Raw genomic sequence first — 16,865 nt, forward strand, 5'->3', positions numbered from 1 at the left:
AATGTTATTTTCTAACAACTTCCGGGTAACTTTTCAAAGTAAAATCTGTTCAGTGCTGTTTCAAACACCACTTATAAGTTTTTTGTTTGTTTTGTTTTGACTTTACCAGACATATAAATTCCTTGAAAATCAGGATACACAAAATGAATTGAATCGTCAGGGGTTGAATTCACGTGCTATCCATAACTTCCATCCGTTGTGAAAAACAAAAATCACTTATTTTGAAGGCAGTTGACAATTTTAAGGAAATCCTGTGTCAAAGACGCACCTGGCTATCACACACATGATCACACACCCACAAGGCGTGGATCGATATTATGATTAAGGTTCATTCATATATGTCATGTTATTTTAATAATACTTTTAAAATATTGCACGTCATGGTACCACAGCATACATTTAGAGCAAAACTTTTTATTGTCTGAATTTACATCATTTACACGAAAGAAATCAACAGAAAATAAACAGTTAAGTTTTTCTGATTTAATCTTTTTTTTAATAAAATATTAATTTTTAATTAATTAGTTTTCCTCCCAACATGTTTTATGTTTTTAAAAATGAATAGATAATACTATAATTTAAAAGATAAATAAATAAAGCTTTACAATGAAAACAGGTTACTTTCACATGAGAGATACTTTTGTTTTGTCCAAAGAAAACTCCAGTGTTCCATTTGTTGAGTTTAATCCAGTTGAGGGTAAGACACTGGGGGTGATCCTGTCTCTTTTGTAGGCCTAAATCAGGGGTGCCCACGTCCAGTCCTAGAGATCTACCATCCTGCAACCTTTAGATGCAACCCCTGTCCAGGGGAAGTACCAAACAACATTATCTGTTCATTTATGTTCTCAACCGACGAGTTTATTCCAGCAATTGGGTGAGAGGCAGGATACACCCTGGACCTTCACCCACACACCCATTCTTAGGGACAATTTAGAGTAACCAATTAACCTAACATGCATGTCTCTGGACAGTGGGAGGAAGTCAAAGTACCCGGGGAGAACCTACACATACATGGAGAACATGTAAACAGAAATGCCACTTTTTGAACCTCTCCCCCAGCCAAGGCCCGAACCAGTGATCTTCTCGGTGTGAGGCTGCAGTGCTAACCACTACATGTGGCCAAAAACAACATCCAGTAAAAGCCTGAGTAAAACACTTTAATGATACTTCAAGGCTACCGTAGTAGTCACTGCTCTGCTGATACTTCAGACCACGACTCCACCATGGAAAACAGACATCTACTTACCTCTGAAACAACACATAGTTAAACTTGGCTGACACCTGCCATTTCGGACTTACTTAGTTTCTCCATCAGACAGTTCCTGTACAGCTCAATCAGTATTAATTCCCCAGTAGTGTAACTCAGTGACAAGAAGCGGTTATATCTTTCATGTGACAGAAGAGGAGCTTGATTTCTATTCAGAAAAACTGAATGGTGTTTTTATCCTTGGAAAATTACATCACTAACTCAGAAAAAGTTTTTGTGTGATTTCATAAAATGAATGCAATACTCTTTAGTACTCAAAATTCCATTGTGCATTAATCAATAAGGTAATTACTTCATGCAACATCTCAAATTTAAAAAGGTCTTGCAGGAAATTTATAATTAACACATGACAATGATTCTTTATAGTAAAATGCAGAAGTGTAAATTATTGTAAAACCAAAACGTTGGAAATCTACAATATAAATCCTGTCAGGAAAGATGTTTATCTGGTGGGAAATATTCTCCTACAGCTTCAACTGCCTTCAAACAAATATTTGCCTTATAACCTCAAGCTATTAGCATGAAAAAAAGATTAATTTAAAAAAAGATATGTTTAAAATGTGGACAATAAAATAGCTGCTTCACATGAAGCCTGAGCAAGTTAGTCATATTCAGGACTGATTTGTATCATTTTCTGAACATTTAGTTTTAATCCCTTGTAATCTTCCCAAAATTATTAAATATTTTCCAACAATTTTCAATCTTTTTATTATCTTAATTTTTCATCAAGTAAATTTAAAATTCAAGCTGTGGGGTACACACAAAAGTATTTATTATGATGCCTAATATTTAGAAATTACATGTTTTTGGACTTTGCGATGAAATGAACAATATTAAAAAAAATACTCAAAACTGAATTATTTAGGTTTTATTTTGAGATAGCAAAAGCACTTTGAAATCGGAAAGCATTACATAGAAAGAAACCTGTTAAAACAACTGATTCAGTATCCAAAAAGTCTGTCTATTAATCAAACTTAGTAACCGTTCCCAGAAGTAAACAACCAAAAACATTGAATTTTAGAAGTAAAATACATAAAAACATAATACCATTTTGTCACCAATAAAAGCTAATGAAGTTACATTTTATGAAGGCTTGGAAAATTAGATGTAAAGCAATTCTTTTACGCAAAATTATCACCAAAGAGAAGTGCTATTCATCATCATTTAAAGTCTGTAAGTAAAGCAACACCACAGGATGAATATAATATTAGGAAGTTTGACCTTTGCACAAAAAGAACAAAACAATTAGTCATTTTTTGCACATTTGAAGTTTTCTCACAAACATTTGCTGATTTGCAAGCTAAGACCATGTACCTGCAGAACCTTGATCTATTTATGAGACGAGAAGTTGGTAAAACTCATAAAATTGTAGTGCTTTGTTGATGGGGACCCAAGGTCTAAACTGCTCCTGCGGGAGCAACGATGTGAGCCACTCCTTGAGCCTGTGGTGGATCCTGGAGCAGAGAAGACATTGTATGGACTGCTGATGCCCCTGGAAGACATGGAAGATGCCTGGAGCATTCGCACCCCAGTGCCCTCCTCTACCATGGAGTTATCCAGAGCCTCTTTGTAGGAGATTTTTAGTTTGCTTTTGGGACATGTCAGGTTCTTTGTGTGGTGTTTGATGTTGTGAAGCCTCTGTCCTGAACGTGCATCCAACCAGCCCATTTTCAATGCATCCTCTATGCTTCTTCTGCAGCCCATCTCTGGGTCATACAGCCCTCCCGTTACAACCTGGAACTCCATGAATCTATGCCCTGCCTCGTATGGTAGCCACATCTCCCTCATCGCTTGGGCAGCTGAAATCTTCTTCCTGGTCTTCACATCCTCAAAACCAAAGTAAGCTTTCTGGGCAGGCCTGAGTTTAGTGGCCATGGCATCATCTATTATGCCTATGCGTGAGGCCTCTTGGATGCTGACCCTGCGGCCATTTGTGGGATTTACAATTCCTCCAGTGCATGCTTGGGCCTCAAGCAGTCTCTGGGCAGTGATGGAATCCACTAGACCCCGATTTAAAGCTTCTGTGACAGATATCTTCTCTAATGTATCTGTGTCAAAAATGGCACCGACTGGTTCCAGTTCTCCTACCGTTTCAAGAGAAGAGGACACTGTGATTGATATGCTGGATATATGCTTGAGAGAATCAGGAGAATCCTGAGCAGCAGCGGCCTCTGTGGCACTTTCCTCTGTGACAGTTGTTGTGCTTGTTGTGGTCACCTTGGTGATAATAGATGACACAGGTTTTGATCCATATGTTGATGTGGAAGTGGAAGAAGGTGATGTTGGTGACACAGGAACAGAAGGTTCCGTTGTTTTTGATTCCCTCAGAGATGTTGATGTTCTTGAAGTTGATGATGATGATTCAGCAATGATGCCTGCAAACTGAGCTAGGGTAATGGTTTGGGAACGGTACTGCTGTAGAACTGACTCATCAATTATTCGCTTTTCAAGCAGTTCAGAGATGTCGTACTGTTTTCCAGTTTTCCTGTCAATGATGATGCATCTTGTAGAACCGTCTGGAGAAATGAACGAGATCTCTTCCCACTCAAATTTCTGTTCAGACAACTCCAAGGGTCTTGGCACAAATGTGGAAGAGGAAGAAGATGTTGAAGCTTGTGCTGTTTTTGAAGTTGATGTCACTGAAGATTCCTTTAAAGATGCTGATGTTCTTGAAGTTGCGAATGATGTCACTGAAGATGCTCCTGAGACTGCTGATGGTACCAAAGTTGATGATGATGTCATTAAAGATGCTGCTGAGACTGCTGATGGTATTGTAGTTGACAATGGTGTCGATGAGAATTCCCTCAAAGATGCTGATGTTCTTGAAGTTGAGGTTGATGTCACTGAAGATGCTCCTGACACTGCAGATTTTCTTGAAGTTGAGTTTGATGTCACTGAAGATGCTCCTGACACTGCAGATGTTCTTGAAGTTGAGGTTGATGCCACTGTAGATGTTCTTGACACTGCAGATGTTCCTGAAGTTGAGGTTGATGTCACTGAAGATCCCACTGAGACTGCTGATAGTAATGAAGTTGATAAAGATGATGGTCGCTGTTTGGTCTTTTCAGCAATGATATCTGCAAACTCAGTGAGGCTGATGGTTTGGGAACGGTACTGCTGTACAACTGTTTCATCAATTACTCGCTTTTCGAGCAGTTCAGTGATGTCATACTGTGTGTCCGTTTTTCTGTCAATGATAACAAACCTTGACGAACCATCTGGAGCAGTGATGGTTATCTCCTCCCACTCGCACTCATGTTCAGACAGTTCCCGGAAGGTTTCGTAGTCAATACACTTTTTCTCATAGGCTTCACGTACTGTCATTTCTCTGTTAGTTTCTGGATCCACAATTATCACCCTCCTCTTTCTCCGTGTATTTTTTGATTTTGCCTCTTGCTTCTTCTTGTCTATGATAGGCAACAGAATGAGGCCAGTCTTCTCGTCAGAGAAACAGCGTTCCTTTAGTTGCAGATAGGTTAAGTTTTCATCTGTGTTTGGGTCAAAGAAACCTTTAGTGTCATCACTTTCATCAATCAAGATCTTGTTCATTTCTTCATTGAAGTAACCTCTCTTGTAGGCCACATCTACATCAATGCGATGGCTGTGCTCCGGATCAATGATGCCACCACTGGCAATCTGGGCCTCTAGAAGGAGGATTCCATGACTTCTCTCTATTAGACCTTTCTCCATAGCCTGAAAGAGGGAGATTGTCTTGTCTGTTCCAGGCAACTTATAGCCAGTCACAGCCCTTTCGGCTGCTAACAGCTTATTCCTGAATTCTGGCCCAAACAGTCCTTTATTGTAAGCATCGCTAACTGTTAGATAGAGATTATTGACAGGATCTACGATAAAACCTGAAGCAGCCTGGGCTTCAAGTAGTTCGAGAGTAGTCCCAGTACGCAGCAGTCCATCTTTCATAGCCTGATAGATTGGAAGCACCTTTTTACTGGCAATATCATAAACTCCTGCTATGCAGGTGGAACCTTTAAGGTATGAGTGTAGGCGGTCTTCAATGTCTTGGCTTGTCAGTTTACCTTCATTTAGTAGGTCTATATCAGAACATGGTAACAGGTTTGCACCCACCAGATCTATAACAGATACCTGTTTCCTGAGTCCCGGTACAGTGAAAGGCTTTTTAAGTTTGGGGAGAAATAAAAGATCTGTGACTGGATCAACTTTGCATTTTTTCTTTAGTGAAACATATGTAGTTGGTTGTTGGTTGTCTGGGTCAATGTAGCATTCAGGGTGCTTATTCAAGGCCTGGTATAGCTGCTCATCTATGAGGTCCCGATCCATTGCATAGTCTTTAGGTAGGAACACACCAAGGGCAGGGTCCAAAATACCGCCAACTGACTCTTGAGCCTGAAGCAGAAGCAAAGCTGTGTCTTTGTCAATTAATCCTTTTCTCATAGCCTGACCAGCTGAAAGAAGTTTCCCAGTCATGGTGTCTCTGAAACCCACAGCAGCAGCCTCAGCTGCAGACAGCATTGATTCATCTTCCTTGCTAACTACTCCTTGAGCACATGCTTCTTTTACTGTAAGATTTTGATTAGTTCTTGGGTCAATGATGTGACCTGTGGCTGCCTGAGCACACAGAAGCATATCAGCACAGCCAGGCGACATAATTTTTTGTTTCTTTGCATCAGTGAAAGACATTTTCTCCAAAGGCCCAGCTGCAACACCAGCAATTGATCCTGTCCCCCTTAGAAACACCTTTTTATCCACAGATACCTCTGAGACAGTCTTCTCTCCTTTTATTAGTTGGTTAAACGTTAATTTGTCAAGAACTCGACAATCAACCAGCTGTTGTGCTGAGACCATCTTACGTACACCGTGAAAAAGTAATTTGGAGGGGTCGAGTCTTTCTGAGACTGGCAAAATGTGCAGGCCTGTATAAGTGTCAGTGTTGCATCTTGTCTTCAAAGCCCCGTAGCTGACATCATCTCCAGTTTCTGGGTCGATATAACAAGCAGGACTTTGGTTTAGAGCATGAAGGAGCTTTTCATTTAAGAGATTACGTTTCAGAGCCATTTCTTTAGGTAGAAATACACTTAAATTGGGATCTAAAATTCCTCCCACTGACTCCTGGGCCTGCAGCAGACGTAAACAAGTCTTCTCATCAATTAACCCCTTCTTGAGGGCCTCAAACGTTGAGATAGGCTTACATGCGTAGGAATCTGGATAGCCAACAGCAGCATATTCAGCTACCAACAATCTATTTCGATCCTTTAGATCCAAAATTCCTTTGGTATATGCCTCCTCTACTACGAGTCTTTGATTGGATTTGGGATTGATGATATAACCTGTTGCAGCCTGGGCCTCAAGCAACAAGTGTGCACTTTCATCTGAAATGATCTTCTGATTTTTAACTTCGGCAAATGACATTTCTCTCTGATGTCCGAATACTATCCCAGCAATTGATCCAGTCCCTTTTAGGAAGATCTTTTTGTCCTCAGACACCTCAGTGACAGTTTTCTCTCCTTTCACAAGCTGCTCAAATGTTGGTTTGTCAAGGACACCGCATTCCAGCAGCTGCTGGGCTGAGACTGGTTTGCGGACACCATCAAACATCAATTTGGAAGGATCTTTCTTCTCAGTTACACGTAGTAACATCAAACCTGTATGAGACTCAGTTTTGCATCTTTTCTTTAGATCTCCATAGGTGGCATCTTGCTCTGTGTCTGGATTAGTGTAACACTCGGGATTCTTGCTTAGTTCACGGCAAAGATCTTCATCTAAAAGGTTGCGCTTTATGGCCGTTTCTCTGGGTAAGAACACACTGAAGTTTGGATCTAAGATGCCCCCTGCAGACTCTTGAGCCTGCAACAGACGCAGGCCAGTCTTTTTGTCAATTAGTCCCTTCTTCATGGCCTCATACACTGAAAGAGGCTGAGATGATCGTGGGTCCTTGTAACCAACAGCAGCTGCTTCTGCTGCTAACAGTTTGTCTTTATCACTTCTGTCCACCACTCCCTTTGCACATGCTTCCTCGGCTGTCAGTTTCTTATTGGTCAAGGGGTCAATGATGTGACCGGTGGCAGCCTGGGCTTCCAGCAGCAAATCTGCACTTTCCGGAGATATTTGTTTTTCTTTTTTAGCTTTTGACAGTGATAGTTTTCCTGAATGTCCAACTACTATCCCAGCAATTGATCCTGTTCCTTTGAGATTAATCTTTTTGTCTTCAGACACCTCAGGGACAGTTTTCTCTCCTTTCACAAGCTGCTCAAATGTTGGTTTGTCAAGGACACCGCATTCCAGCAGCTGCTGGGCTGAGACTGGTTTGCGGACACCATCAAACATCAGTTTGGAAGGATCTTTCTTCTCAGTTACAGGTAGTAACATCAAACCTGTATGAGACTCAGTTTTGCATCTTTTCTTTAGATCTCCATAGGTGGCATCTTGCTCTGTGTCTGGATCAGTGTAACACTCGGGATTCTTGCTTAGTTCACGGCAAAGATCTTCATCTAAAAGGTTGCGCTTTATGGCCATTTCTTTGGGTAAGAACACACTGAAATTTGGATCTAAGATGCCCCCTGCAGACTCTTGAGCCTGCAACAGACGCAGGCCAGTCTTTTTGTCAATTAGTCCCTTCTTCATGGCCTCATACACTGAAAGAGGCTGAGATGATCGTGGGTCCTTGTAACCAACAGCAGCTGCTTCTGCTGCTAACAGTTTGTCTTTATCACTTCTTTCCACTACTCCCTTTGCACATGCTTCCTCAACTGTCAGTTTCTTATTGGTCAAGGGGTCAATGATGTGACCGGTGGCAGCCTGGGCTTCCAGCAGCAAATCTGCGCTTTCCGGAGATATTTGTTTTTCTTTTTTAGCTTTTGACAGTGATAGTTTTCCTGAATGTCCAACTACTATCCCAGCAATTGATCCTGTTCCCTTGAGAGGAATCTTTTTGTCTTCAGACACCTCAGGGACAGTTTTCTCTCCTTTCACAAGCTGCTCAAATGTTGGTTTGTCAAGGACACCACATTCCCGCAGCTGCTGGGCTGAGACTGGTTTGCGGACACCATCAAACATCAGTTTGGAAGGATCTTTCTTCTCAGTTACAGGTAATAACATCAAACCTGTATGAGACTCAGTTTTGCATCTTTTCTTTACATCTCCATAGGTGGCATCTTGCTCTGTGTCTGGATCAGTGTAACACTCGGGATTCTTGCTTAGTTCACGGCAAAGATCTTCATCTAAAAGGTTGCGCATTATGGCCGTTTCTCTGGGTAAGAACACACTGAAGTTTGGATCTAAGATGCCCCCTGCAGACTCTTGAGCCTGCAACAGACGTAGGCCAGTCTTTTTGTCAATTAGTCCCTTCTTCATGGCCTCATACACTGAAAGAGGCTGAGATGATCGTGGGTCCTTGTAACCAACAGCAGCTGCTTCTGCTGCTAACAGTTTGTCTTTATCACTTCTGTCCACCACTCCCTTTGCACATGCTTCCTCGACTGTCAGTTTCTTATTGGTCAAGGGGTCAATGATGTGACCGGTGGCAGCCTGGGCTTCCAGCAGCAAATCTGCACTTTCTGGAGATATTTGTTTGTCTTTTTTAGCTTTTGACAGTGATAGTTTTCCTGAATGTCCAACTACTATCCCAGCAATTGATCCTGTTCCTTTGAGAGGAATCTTTTTGTCTTCAGACACCTCAGGGACAGTTTTCTCTCCTTTCACAAGCTGCTCAAATGTTGGTTTGTCAAGGACACCACATTCCAGCAGCTGCTGGGCTGAGACTGGTTTGCGGACACCATCAAACATCAGTTTGGAAGGATCTTTCTTCTCAGTTACAGGTAGTAACATCAAACCTGTATGAGACTCAGTTTTGCATCTTTTCTTTAGATCTCCATAGGTGGCATCTTGCTCTGTGTCTGGATCAGTGTAACACTCGGGATTCTTGCTTAGTTCACGGCAAAGATCTTCATCTAAAAGGTTGCGCATTATGGCCGTTTCTCTGGGTAAGAACACACTGAAGTTTGGATCTAAGATGCCCCCTGCAGACTCTTGAGCCTGCAACAGACGTAGGCCAGTCTTTTTGTCAATTAGTCCCTTCTTCATGGCCTCATACACTGAAAGAGGCTGAGATGATCGTGGGTCCTTGTAACCAACAGCAGCTGCTTCTGCTGCTAACAGTTTGTCTTTATCACTTCTGTCCACCACTCCCTTTGCACATGCTTCCTCGACTGTCAGTTTCTTATTGGTCAAGGGGTCAATGATGTGACCGGTGGCAGCCTGGGCTTCCAGCAGCAAATCTGCACTTTCAGGAGATATTTGTTTTTCTTTTTTAGCTTTTGACAGTGATAGTTTTCCTGAATGTCCAACTACTATCCCAGCAATTGATCCTGTTCCCTTGAGAGGAATCTTTTTGTCTTCAGACACCTCAGGGACAGTTTTCTCTCCTTTCACAAGCTGCTCAAATGTTGGTTTGTCAAGGACACCACATTCCCGCAGCTGCTGGGCTGAGACTGGTTTGCGGACACCATCAAACATCAGTTTGGAAGGATCTTTCTTCTCAGTTACAGGTAGTAACATCAAACCTGTATGAGACTCAGTTTTGCATCTTTTCTTTAGATCTCCATAGGTGGCATCTTGCTCTGTGTCTGGATCAGTGTAACACTCGGGATTCTTGCTTAGTTCACGGCAAAGATCTTCATCTAAAAGGTTGCGCTTTATGGCCATTTCTTTGGGTAAGAACACACTGAAATTTGGATCTAAGATGCCCCCTGCAGACTCTTGAGCCTGCAATAGACGCAGGCCAGTCTTTTTGTCAATTAGTCCCTTCTTCATGGCCTCATACACTGAAAGAGGCTGAGATGATCGTGGGTCCTTGTAACCAACAGCAGCTGCTTCTGCTGCTAACAGTTTGTCTTTATCACTTCTGTCCACCACTCCCTTTGCACATGCTTCCTCGACTGTCAGTTTCTTATTGGTCAAGGGGTCAATGATGTGACCGGTGGCAGCCTGGGCTTCCAGCAGCAAATCTGCACTTTCTGGAGATATTTGTTTTTCTTTTTTAGCTTTTGACAGTGATAGTTTTCCTGAATGTCCAACTACTATCCCAGCAATTGATCCTGTTCCCTTGAGAGGAATCTTTTTGTCTTCAGACACCTCAGGGACAGTTTTCTCTCCTTTCACAAGCTGCTCAAATGTTGGTTTGTCAAGGACACCACATTCCCGCAGCTGCTGGGCTGAGACTGGTTTGCGGACACCATCAAACATCAGTTTGGAAGGATCTTTCTTCTCAGTTACAGGTAGTAACATCAAACCTGTATGAGACTCAGTTTTGCATCTTTTCTTTAGATCTCCATAGGTGGCATCTTGCTCTGTGTCTGGATCAGTGTAACACTCGGGATTCTTGCTTAGTTCACGGCAAAGATCTTCATCTAAAAGGTTGCGCTCTATGGCCGTTTCTCTGGGTAAGAACACACTGAAGTTTGGATCTAAGATGCCCCCTGCAGACTCTTGAGCCTGCAACAGACGTAGGCCAGTCTTTTTGTCAATTAGTCCCTTCTTCATGGCCTCATACACTGAAAGAGGCTGAGATGATCGTGGGTCCTTGTAACCAACAGCAGCTGCTTCTGCTGCTAACAGTTTGTCTTTATCACTTCTGTCCACCACTCCCTTTGCACATGCTTCCTCGACTGTCAGTTTCTTATTGGTCAAGGGGTCAATGATGTGACCGGTGGCAGCCTGGGCTTCCAGCAGCAAATCTGCACTTTCTGGAGATATTTGTTTTTCTTTTTTAGCTTTTGACAGTGATAGTTTTCCTGAATGTCCAACTACTATCCCAGCAATTGATCCTGTTCCCTTGAGAGGAATCTTTTTGTCTTCAGACACCTCAGGGACAGTTTTCTCTCCTTTCACAAGCTGCTCAAATGTTGGTTTGTCAAGGACACCACATTCCCGCAGCTGCTGGGCTGAGACTGGTTTGCGGACACCATCAAACATCAGTTTGGAAGGATCTTTCTTCTCAGTTACAGGTAGTAACATCAAACCTGTATGAGACTCAGTTTTGCATCTTTTCTTTAGATCTCCATAGGTGGCATCTTGCTCTGTGTCTGGATCAGTGTAACACTCGGGATTCTTGCTTAGTTCACGGCAAAGATCTTCATCTAAAAGGTTGCGCTTTATGGCCATTTCTTTGGGTAAGAACACACTGAAGTTTGGATCTAAGATGCCCCCTGCAGACTCTTGAGCCTGCAACAGACGCAGGCCAGTCTTTTTGTCAATTAGTCCCTTCTTCATGGCCTCATACACTGAAAGAGGCTGAGATGATCGTGGGTCCTTGTAACCAACAGCAGCTGCTTCTGCTGCTAACAGTTTGTCTTTATCACTTCTGTCCACCACTCCCTTTGCACATGCTTCCTCGACTGTCAGTTTCTTATTGGTCAAGGGGTCAATGATGTGACCGGTGGCAGCCTGGGCTTCCAGCAGCAAATCTGCACTTTCTGGAGATATTTGTTTTTCTTTTTTAGCTTTTGACAGTGATAGTTTTCCTGAATGTCCAATTACTATCCCAGCAATTGATCCTGTTCCCTTGAGAGGAATCTTTTTGTCTTCAGACACCTCAGGGACAGTTTTCTCTCCTTTCACAAGCTGCTCAAATGTTGGTTTGTCAAGGACACCACATTCCCGCAGCTGCTGGGCTGAGACTGGTTTGCGGACACCATCAAACATCAGTTTGGAAGGATCTTTCTTCTCAGTTACAGGTAGTAACATCAAACCTGTATGAGACTCAGTTTTGCATCTTTTCTTTAGATCTCCATAGGTGGCATCTTGCTCTGTGTCTGGATTAGTGTAACACTCGGGATTCTTGCTTAGTTCACGGCAAAGATCTTCATCTAAAAGGTTGCGCTCTATGGCCGTTTCTCTGGGTAAGAACACACTGAAGTTTGGATCTAAGATGCCCCCTGCAGACTCTTGAGCCTGCAATAGACGCAGGCCAGTCTTTTTGTCAATTAGTCCCTTCTTCATGGCCTCATACACTGAAAGAGGCTGAGATGATCGTGGGTCCTTGTAACCAACAGCAGCTGCTTCTGCTGCTAACAGTTTGTCTTTATCACTTCTGTCCACCACTCCCTTTGCACATGCTTCCTCGACTGTCAGTTTCTTATTGGTCAAGGGGTCAATGATGTGACCGGTGGCAGCCTGGGCTTCCAGCAGCAAATCTGCACTTTCTGGAGATATTTGTTTTTCTTTTTTAGCTTTTGACAGTGATAGTTTTCCAGAATGTCCAACTACTATCCCAGCAATTGATCCTGTTCCTTTGAGAGGAATCTTTTTGTCCTCAGACACCGCAGGGACAGTTTTCTCTCCTTTCACAAGCTGCTCAAATGTTAGTTTGTCAAGGACACCGCATTCCAGCAGCTGCTGGGCTGAGACTGGTTTGCGGACACCATCAAACATCAGTTTGGAAGGATCTTTCTTCTCAGTTACAGGTAGTAACATCAAACCTGTATGAGACTCAGTTTTGCATCTTTTCTTTAGATCTCCATAGGTGGCATCTTGCTCTGTGTCTGGATTAGTGTAACACTCGGGATTCTTGCTTAGTTCACGGCAAAGATCTTCATCTAAAAGGTTGCGCTTTATGGCCGTTTCTCTGGGTAAGAACACACTGAAGTTTGGATCTAAGATGCCCCCTGCAGACTCTTGAGCCTGCAACAGACGCAGGCCAGTCTTTTTGTCAATTAGTCCCTTCTTCATGGCCTCATACACTGAAAGAGGCTGAGATGATCGTGGGTCCTTGTAACCAACAGCAGCTGCTTCTGCTGCTAACAGTTTGTCTTTATCACTTCTGTCCACCACTCCCTTTGCACATGCTTCCTCGACTGTCAGTTTCTTATTGGTCAAGGGGTCAATGATGTGACCGGTGGCAGCCTGGGCTTCCAGCAGCAAATCTGCACTTTCTGGAGATATTTGTTTTTCTTTTTTAGCTTTTGACAGTGATAGTTTTCCTGAATGTCCAACTACTATCCCAGCAATTGATCCTGTTCCCTTGAGAGGAATCTTTTTGTCTTCAGACACCTCAGGGACAGTTTTCTCTCCTTTAATAAGCTGCTCAAATGTTGGTTTGTCAAGGACACCACATTCCCGCAGCTGTTGGGCTGAGACTGGTTTGCGGACACCATCAAACATCAGTTTGGAAGGATCTTTCTTCTCAGTTACAGGTAGTAACATCAAACCTGTATGAGACTCAGTTTTGCATCTTTTCTTTAGATCTCCATAGGTGGCATCTTGCTCTGTGTCTGGATTAGTGTAACACTCGGGATTCTTGCTTAGTTCACGGCAAAGATCTTCATCTAAAAGGTTGCGCTTTATGGCCGTTTCTCTGGGTAAGAACACACTGAAGTTTGGATCTAAGATGCCCCCTGCAGACTCTTGAGCCTGCAACAGACGCAGGCCAGTCTTTTTGTCAATTAGTCCCTTCTTCATGGCCTCATACACTGAAAGAGGCTGAGATGATCGTGGGTCCTTGTAACCAACAGCAGCTGCTTCTGCTGCTAACAGTTTGTCTTTATCACTTCTGTCCACCACTCCCTTTGCACATGCTTCCTCGACTGTCAGTTTCTTATTGGTCAAGGGGTCAATGATGTGACCGGTGGCAGCCTGGGCTTCCAGCAGCAAATCTGCACTTTCTGGAGATATTTGTTTTTCTTTTTTAGCTTTTGACAGTGATAGTTTTCCTGAATGTCCAACTACTATCCCAGCAATTGATCCTGTTCCCTTGAGAGGAATCTTTTTGTCTTCAGACACCTCAGGGACAGTTTTCTCTCCTTTCATAAGCTGCTCAAATGTTGGTTTGTCAAGGACACCACATTCCCGCAGCTGTTGGGCTGAGACTGGTTTGCGGACACCATCAAACATCAGTTTGGAAGGATCTTTCTTCTCAGTTACAGGTAGTAACATCAAACCTGTATGAGACTCAGTTTTGCATCTTTTCTTTAGATCTCCATAGGTGGCATCTTGCTCTGTGTCTGGATCAGTGTAACACTCGGGATTCTTGCTTAGTTCACGGCAAAGATCTTCATCTAAAAGGTTGCGCTCTATGGCCGTTTCTCTGGGTAAGAACACACTGAAGTTTGGATCTAAGATGCCCCCTGCAGACTCTTGAGCCTGCAGTAGACGCAGGCCAGTCTTTTTGTCAATTAGTCCCTTCTTCATGGCCTCATACACTGAAAGAGGCTGAGATGATCGTGGGTCCTTGTAACCAACAGCAGCTGCTTCTGCTGCTAACAGTTTGTCTTTATCACTTCTGTCCACCACTCCCTTTGCACATGCTTCCTCGACTGTCAGTTTCTTATTGGTCAAGGGGTCAATGATGTGACCGGTGGCAGCCTGGGCTTCCAGCAGCAAATCTGCACTTTCTGGAGATATTTGTTTTTCTTTTTTAGCTTTTGACAGTGATAGTTTTCCTGAATGTCCAACTACTATCCCAGCAATTGATCCTGTTCCCTTGAGAGGAATCTTTTTGTCTTCAGACACCTCAGGGACAGTTTTCTCTCCTTTCACAAGCTGCTCAAATGTTGGTTTGTCAAGGACACCACATTCCCGCAGCTGCTTGGCTGATACTGGTTTGCGGACACCATCAAAAATCAATTTGTTTGGATTTATCTCAGTGATTCGTAAAAGAAGTAGACCTGTATGAGGTTCTATTTTACATCTTTTCTTCAAAGTTTCATAACTGGCATTTTGTTCTGTGTCTGGGTCTAGGTAGCACTCTGGCCTTTTGTCTAGAGCCTCACTAACCTTTTCATCCAAAATGTTGCGCTTAATAGCTGTGTCTTTAGGAAGAAATACACTGAGATTGGGATCTAAAATCCCTCCAACTGATTCCTGGGCCTGCAGTAGCCGTATCCCACTGTTTTTGCCAATGATTCCCCTCTTCATTGCCTCAAACACAGATATGGGTTTGGTTACGTTTGGATCCTTATATCCTACTGCAGCAGCTTCAGCTTCCAGTAATCTGTCTCTGTCATTAATGTCCACCACACCTCCTATACATGCCTCTTCCACTGTCAGCTTTTGATTGGTTTTGGGGTCAATGATGTGGCCAGTGGCAGCCTGGGCTTCCAGGAGCAAATCTGCACTTTCAGCAGATATCAGCATTTGGTTTTTGGCTTCTGACAATGACATTTTGCCAGGATTACCAACTACAATCCCAGCAATGGGCCCAGTCCCTTTAAGACTTATGTTTTTTTCTACAGAGACCTCAGGGATTGTCTTTTTTCCCTTTTCTAGATCTTTAAATGTTGGCTTGTCCAGGATCCCACAATCAAGCAGTTGTTTTGCAGTTACAGGTTTTCGGACACCATCAAAGATAAGTTTGTTGGGGTCTACTTTCTCTGGGATGGGAAGAAGCAAAAGGCCTGTGTGTGGCTCTATCTTACATTTTCTTTTCATTGCCATATAGGTTGTACCCTCTTCATCTTCAGGATCCAAGTAGAGCTCAGGTCTTTGATTTAAAGCATGGCATGTGTTCTTGTCAATTAAGTTACGTTCAGTCGCAGTGTCTCTGGGAAGGAAGACACTCAGTACGGGATCAAGAATGCCCCCAACAGACTCCTGTGCTTGTAGCAGACGCAGCGCTGTATTCTTGTCAATCAGTCCCTTCTTCATGGCCTGAAATACTGAGAGTGGTTTGTTTGTTTCAGGTTCATTGTATCCTACAGCTGCAGCCTCTGCTGCAAGCAACCTCTCTCTATCTTCATCATCAACTACACCTTGATTATATGCTTCTTCAACTGTCAGTTTCTGGTTAGTTCTAGGGTCAATAATGTGGCCTGTAGCAGCTTGTGCATCTAAAAGCAAATCAATGCTGTCTGGTGGGAGTAGATTCTCTTTCTTTGCTTCTGTGAATGTCAGTTTGCAGAGGGGTCCAAAGCTGGACCCTGAACTTCTTGGACCCTCAATAACTACGCCAGCTATTGGACCGGTCCCTTTTAGATTGACTTTTTTGTCATTAGAAACCTCAGGGACACTCTTCTGTTCCTTTAAAAGCTGGCTAAATGTTGGTTTGTCCAAAATTCTGCAGTCAAGTAACTGCTTAGCTGTGACTGGTTTGCGGACTCCATCAAAAATCACAGAGGAAGCATCTGGACTTGGTGGCTCTCTTGGTCGTTTCAGCTGAGTCTCCATGGTTTCTCTAACAACTGTCACCTCTTGCAGTTCTCTCTGAATGGATGCCATTCTTCCTTTATACGTGTCCTCAATCTCCTTGTGTTCTCTCATTAGCTTCTCAACTTCACTTTTCAAGGATTTCTTTTCCCTCTCAAGAATGTCTTTGCTTGTGTCATACTGTCTGAGTAGGCTCTGTATGTCATCACATTGGTCCTTCCAGTAGCTTAAATCCCTTTTTATCCTCTCATTCTCCTCTTGCAGGCGTTGTTTACTGCGGAGCTCAGAATTAAATGACATTTTAACACGACTAAGTTCTTCCTCTGTTCTTTGTATGAGGTCTTTGTCTTTTTCCAGAATTTGCAATTTCAGCAGCAAATCGTCTCTCTCCTTTACAGTTTCACTGTGCTGGGACTGAATGGACTGCATCATGGTTCTCATCTGCAGGAAATGGGAAAAAGTGGAGAGAGAAGAGTGAGACCAAACG

General features: G+C 43.0%; 1 protein-coding gene across 1 annotated transcript in view; it reads right to left on the reverse strand.

Moving 5' to 3' along the window:
* Nucleotides 1-2,596: 2,596 nt before the first annotated feature.
* Nucleotides 2,597-16,865, reverse strand: part of dspb (desmoplakin b) — a gene marked incomplete at both ends in the record, with an annotated part of 49,585 nt that continues 35,316 nt past the window's right edge. The window contains 4 exons of the mRNA XM_079245181.1: nucleotides 2,597-3,682; nucleotides 4,265-9,673; nucleotides 10,319-10,530; nucleotides 16,363-16,819. Of these exons, the coding sequence (XP_079101307.1) occupies nucleotides 2,597-3,682; nucleotides 4,265-9,673; nucleotides 10,319-10,530; nucleotides 16,363-16,819 (7,164 nt within the window). The remainder of the gene's footprint in view (nucleotides 3,683-4,264; nucleotides 9,674-10,318; nucleotides 10,531-16,362; nucleotides 16,820-16,865) is intronic.

This window comes from Telmatherina bonti (assembly GCF_933228915.1).
Source record: "Telmatherina bonti genome assembly, chromosome: 8".
Taxonomy (NCBI): domain Eukaryota; kingdom Metazoa; phylum Chordata; class Actinopteri; order Atheriniformes; family Telmatherinidae; genus Telmatherina; species Telmatherina bonti.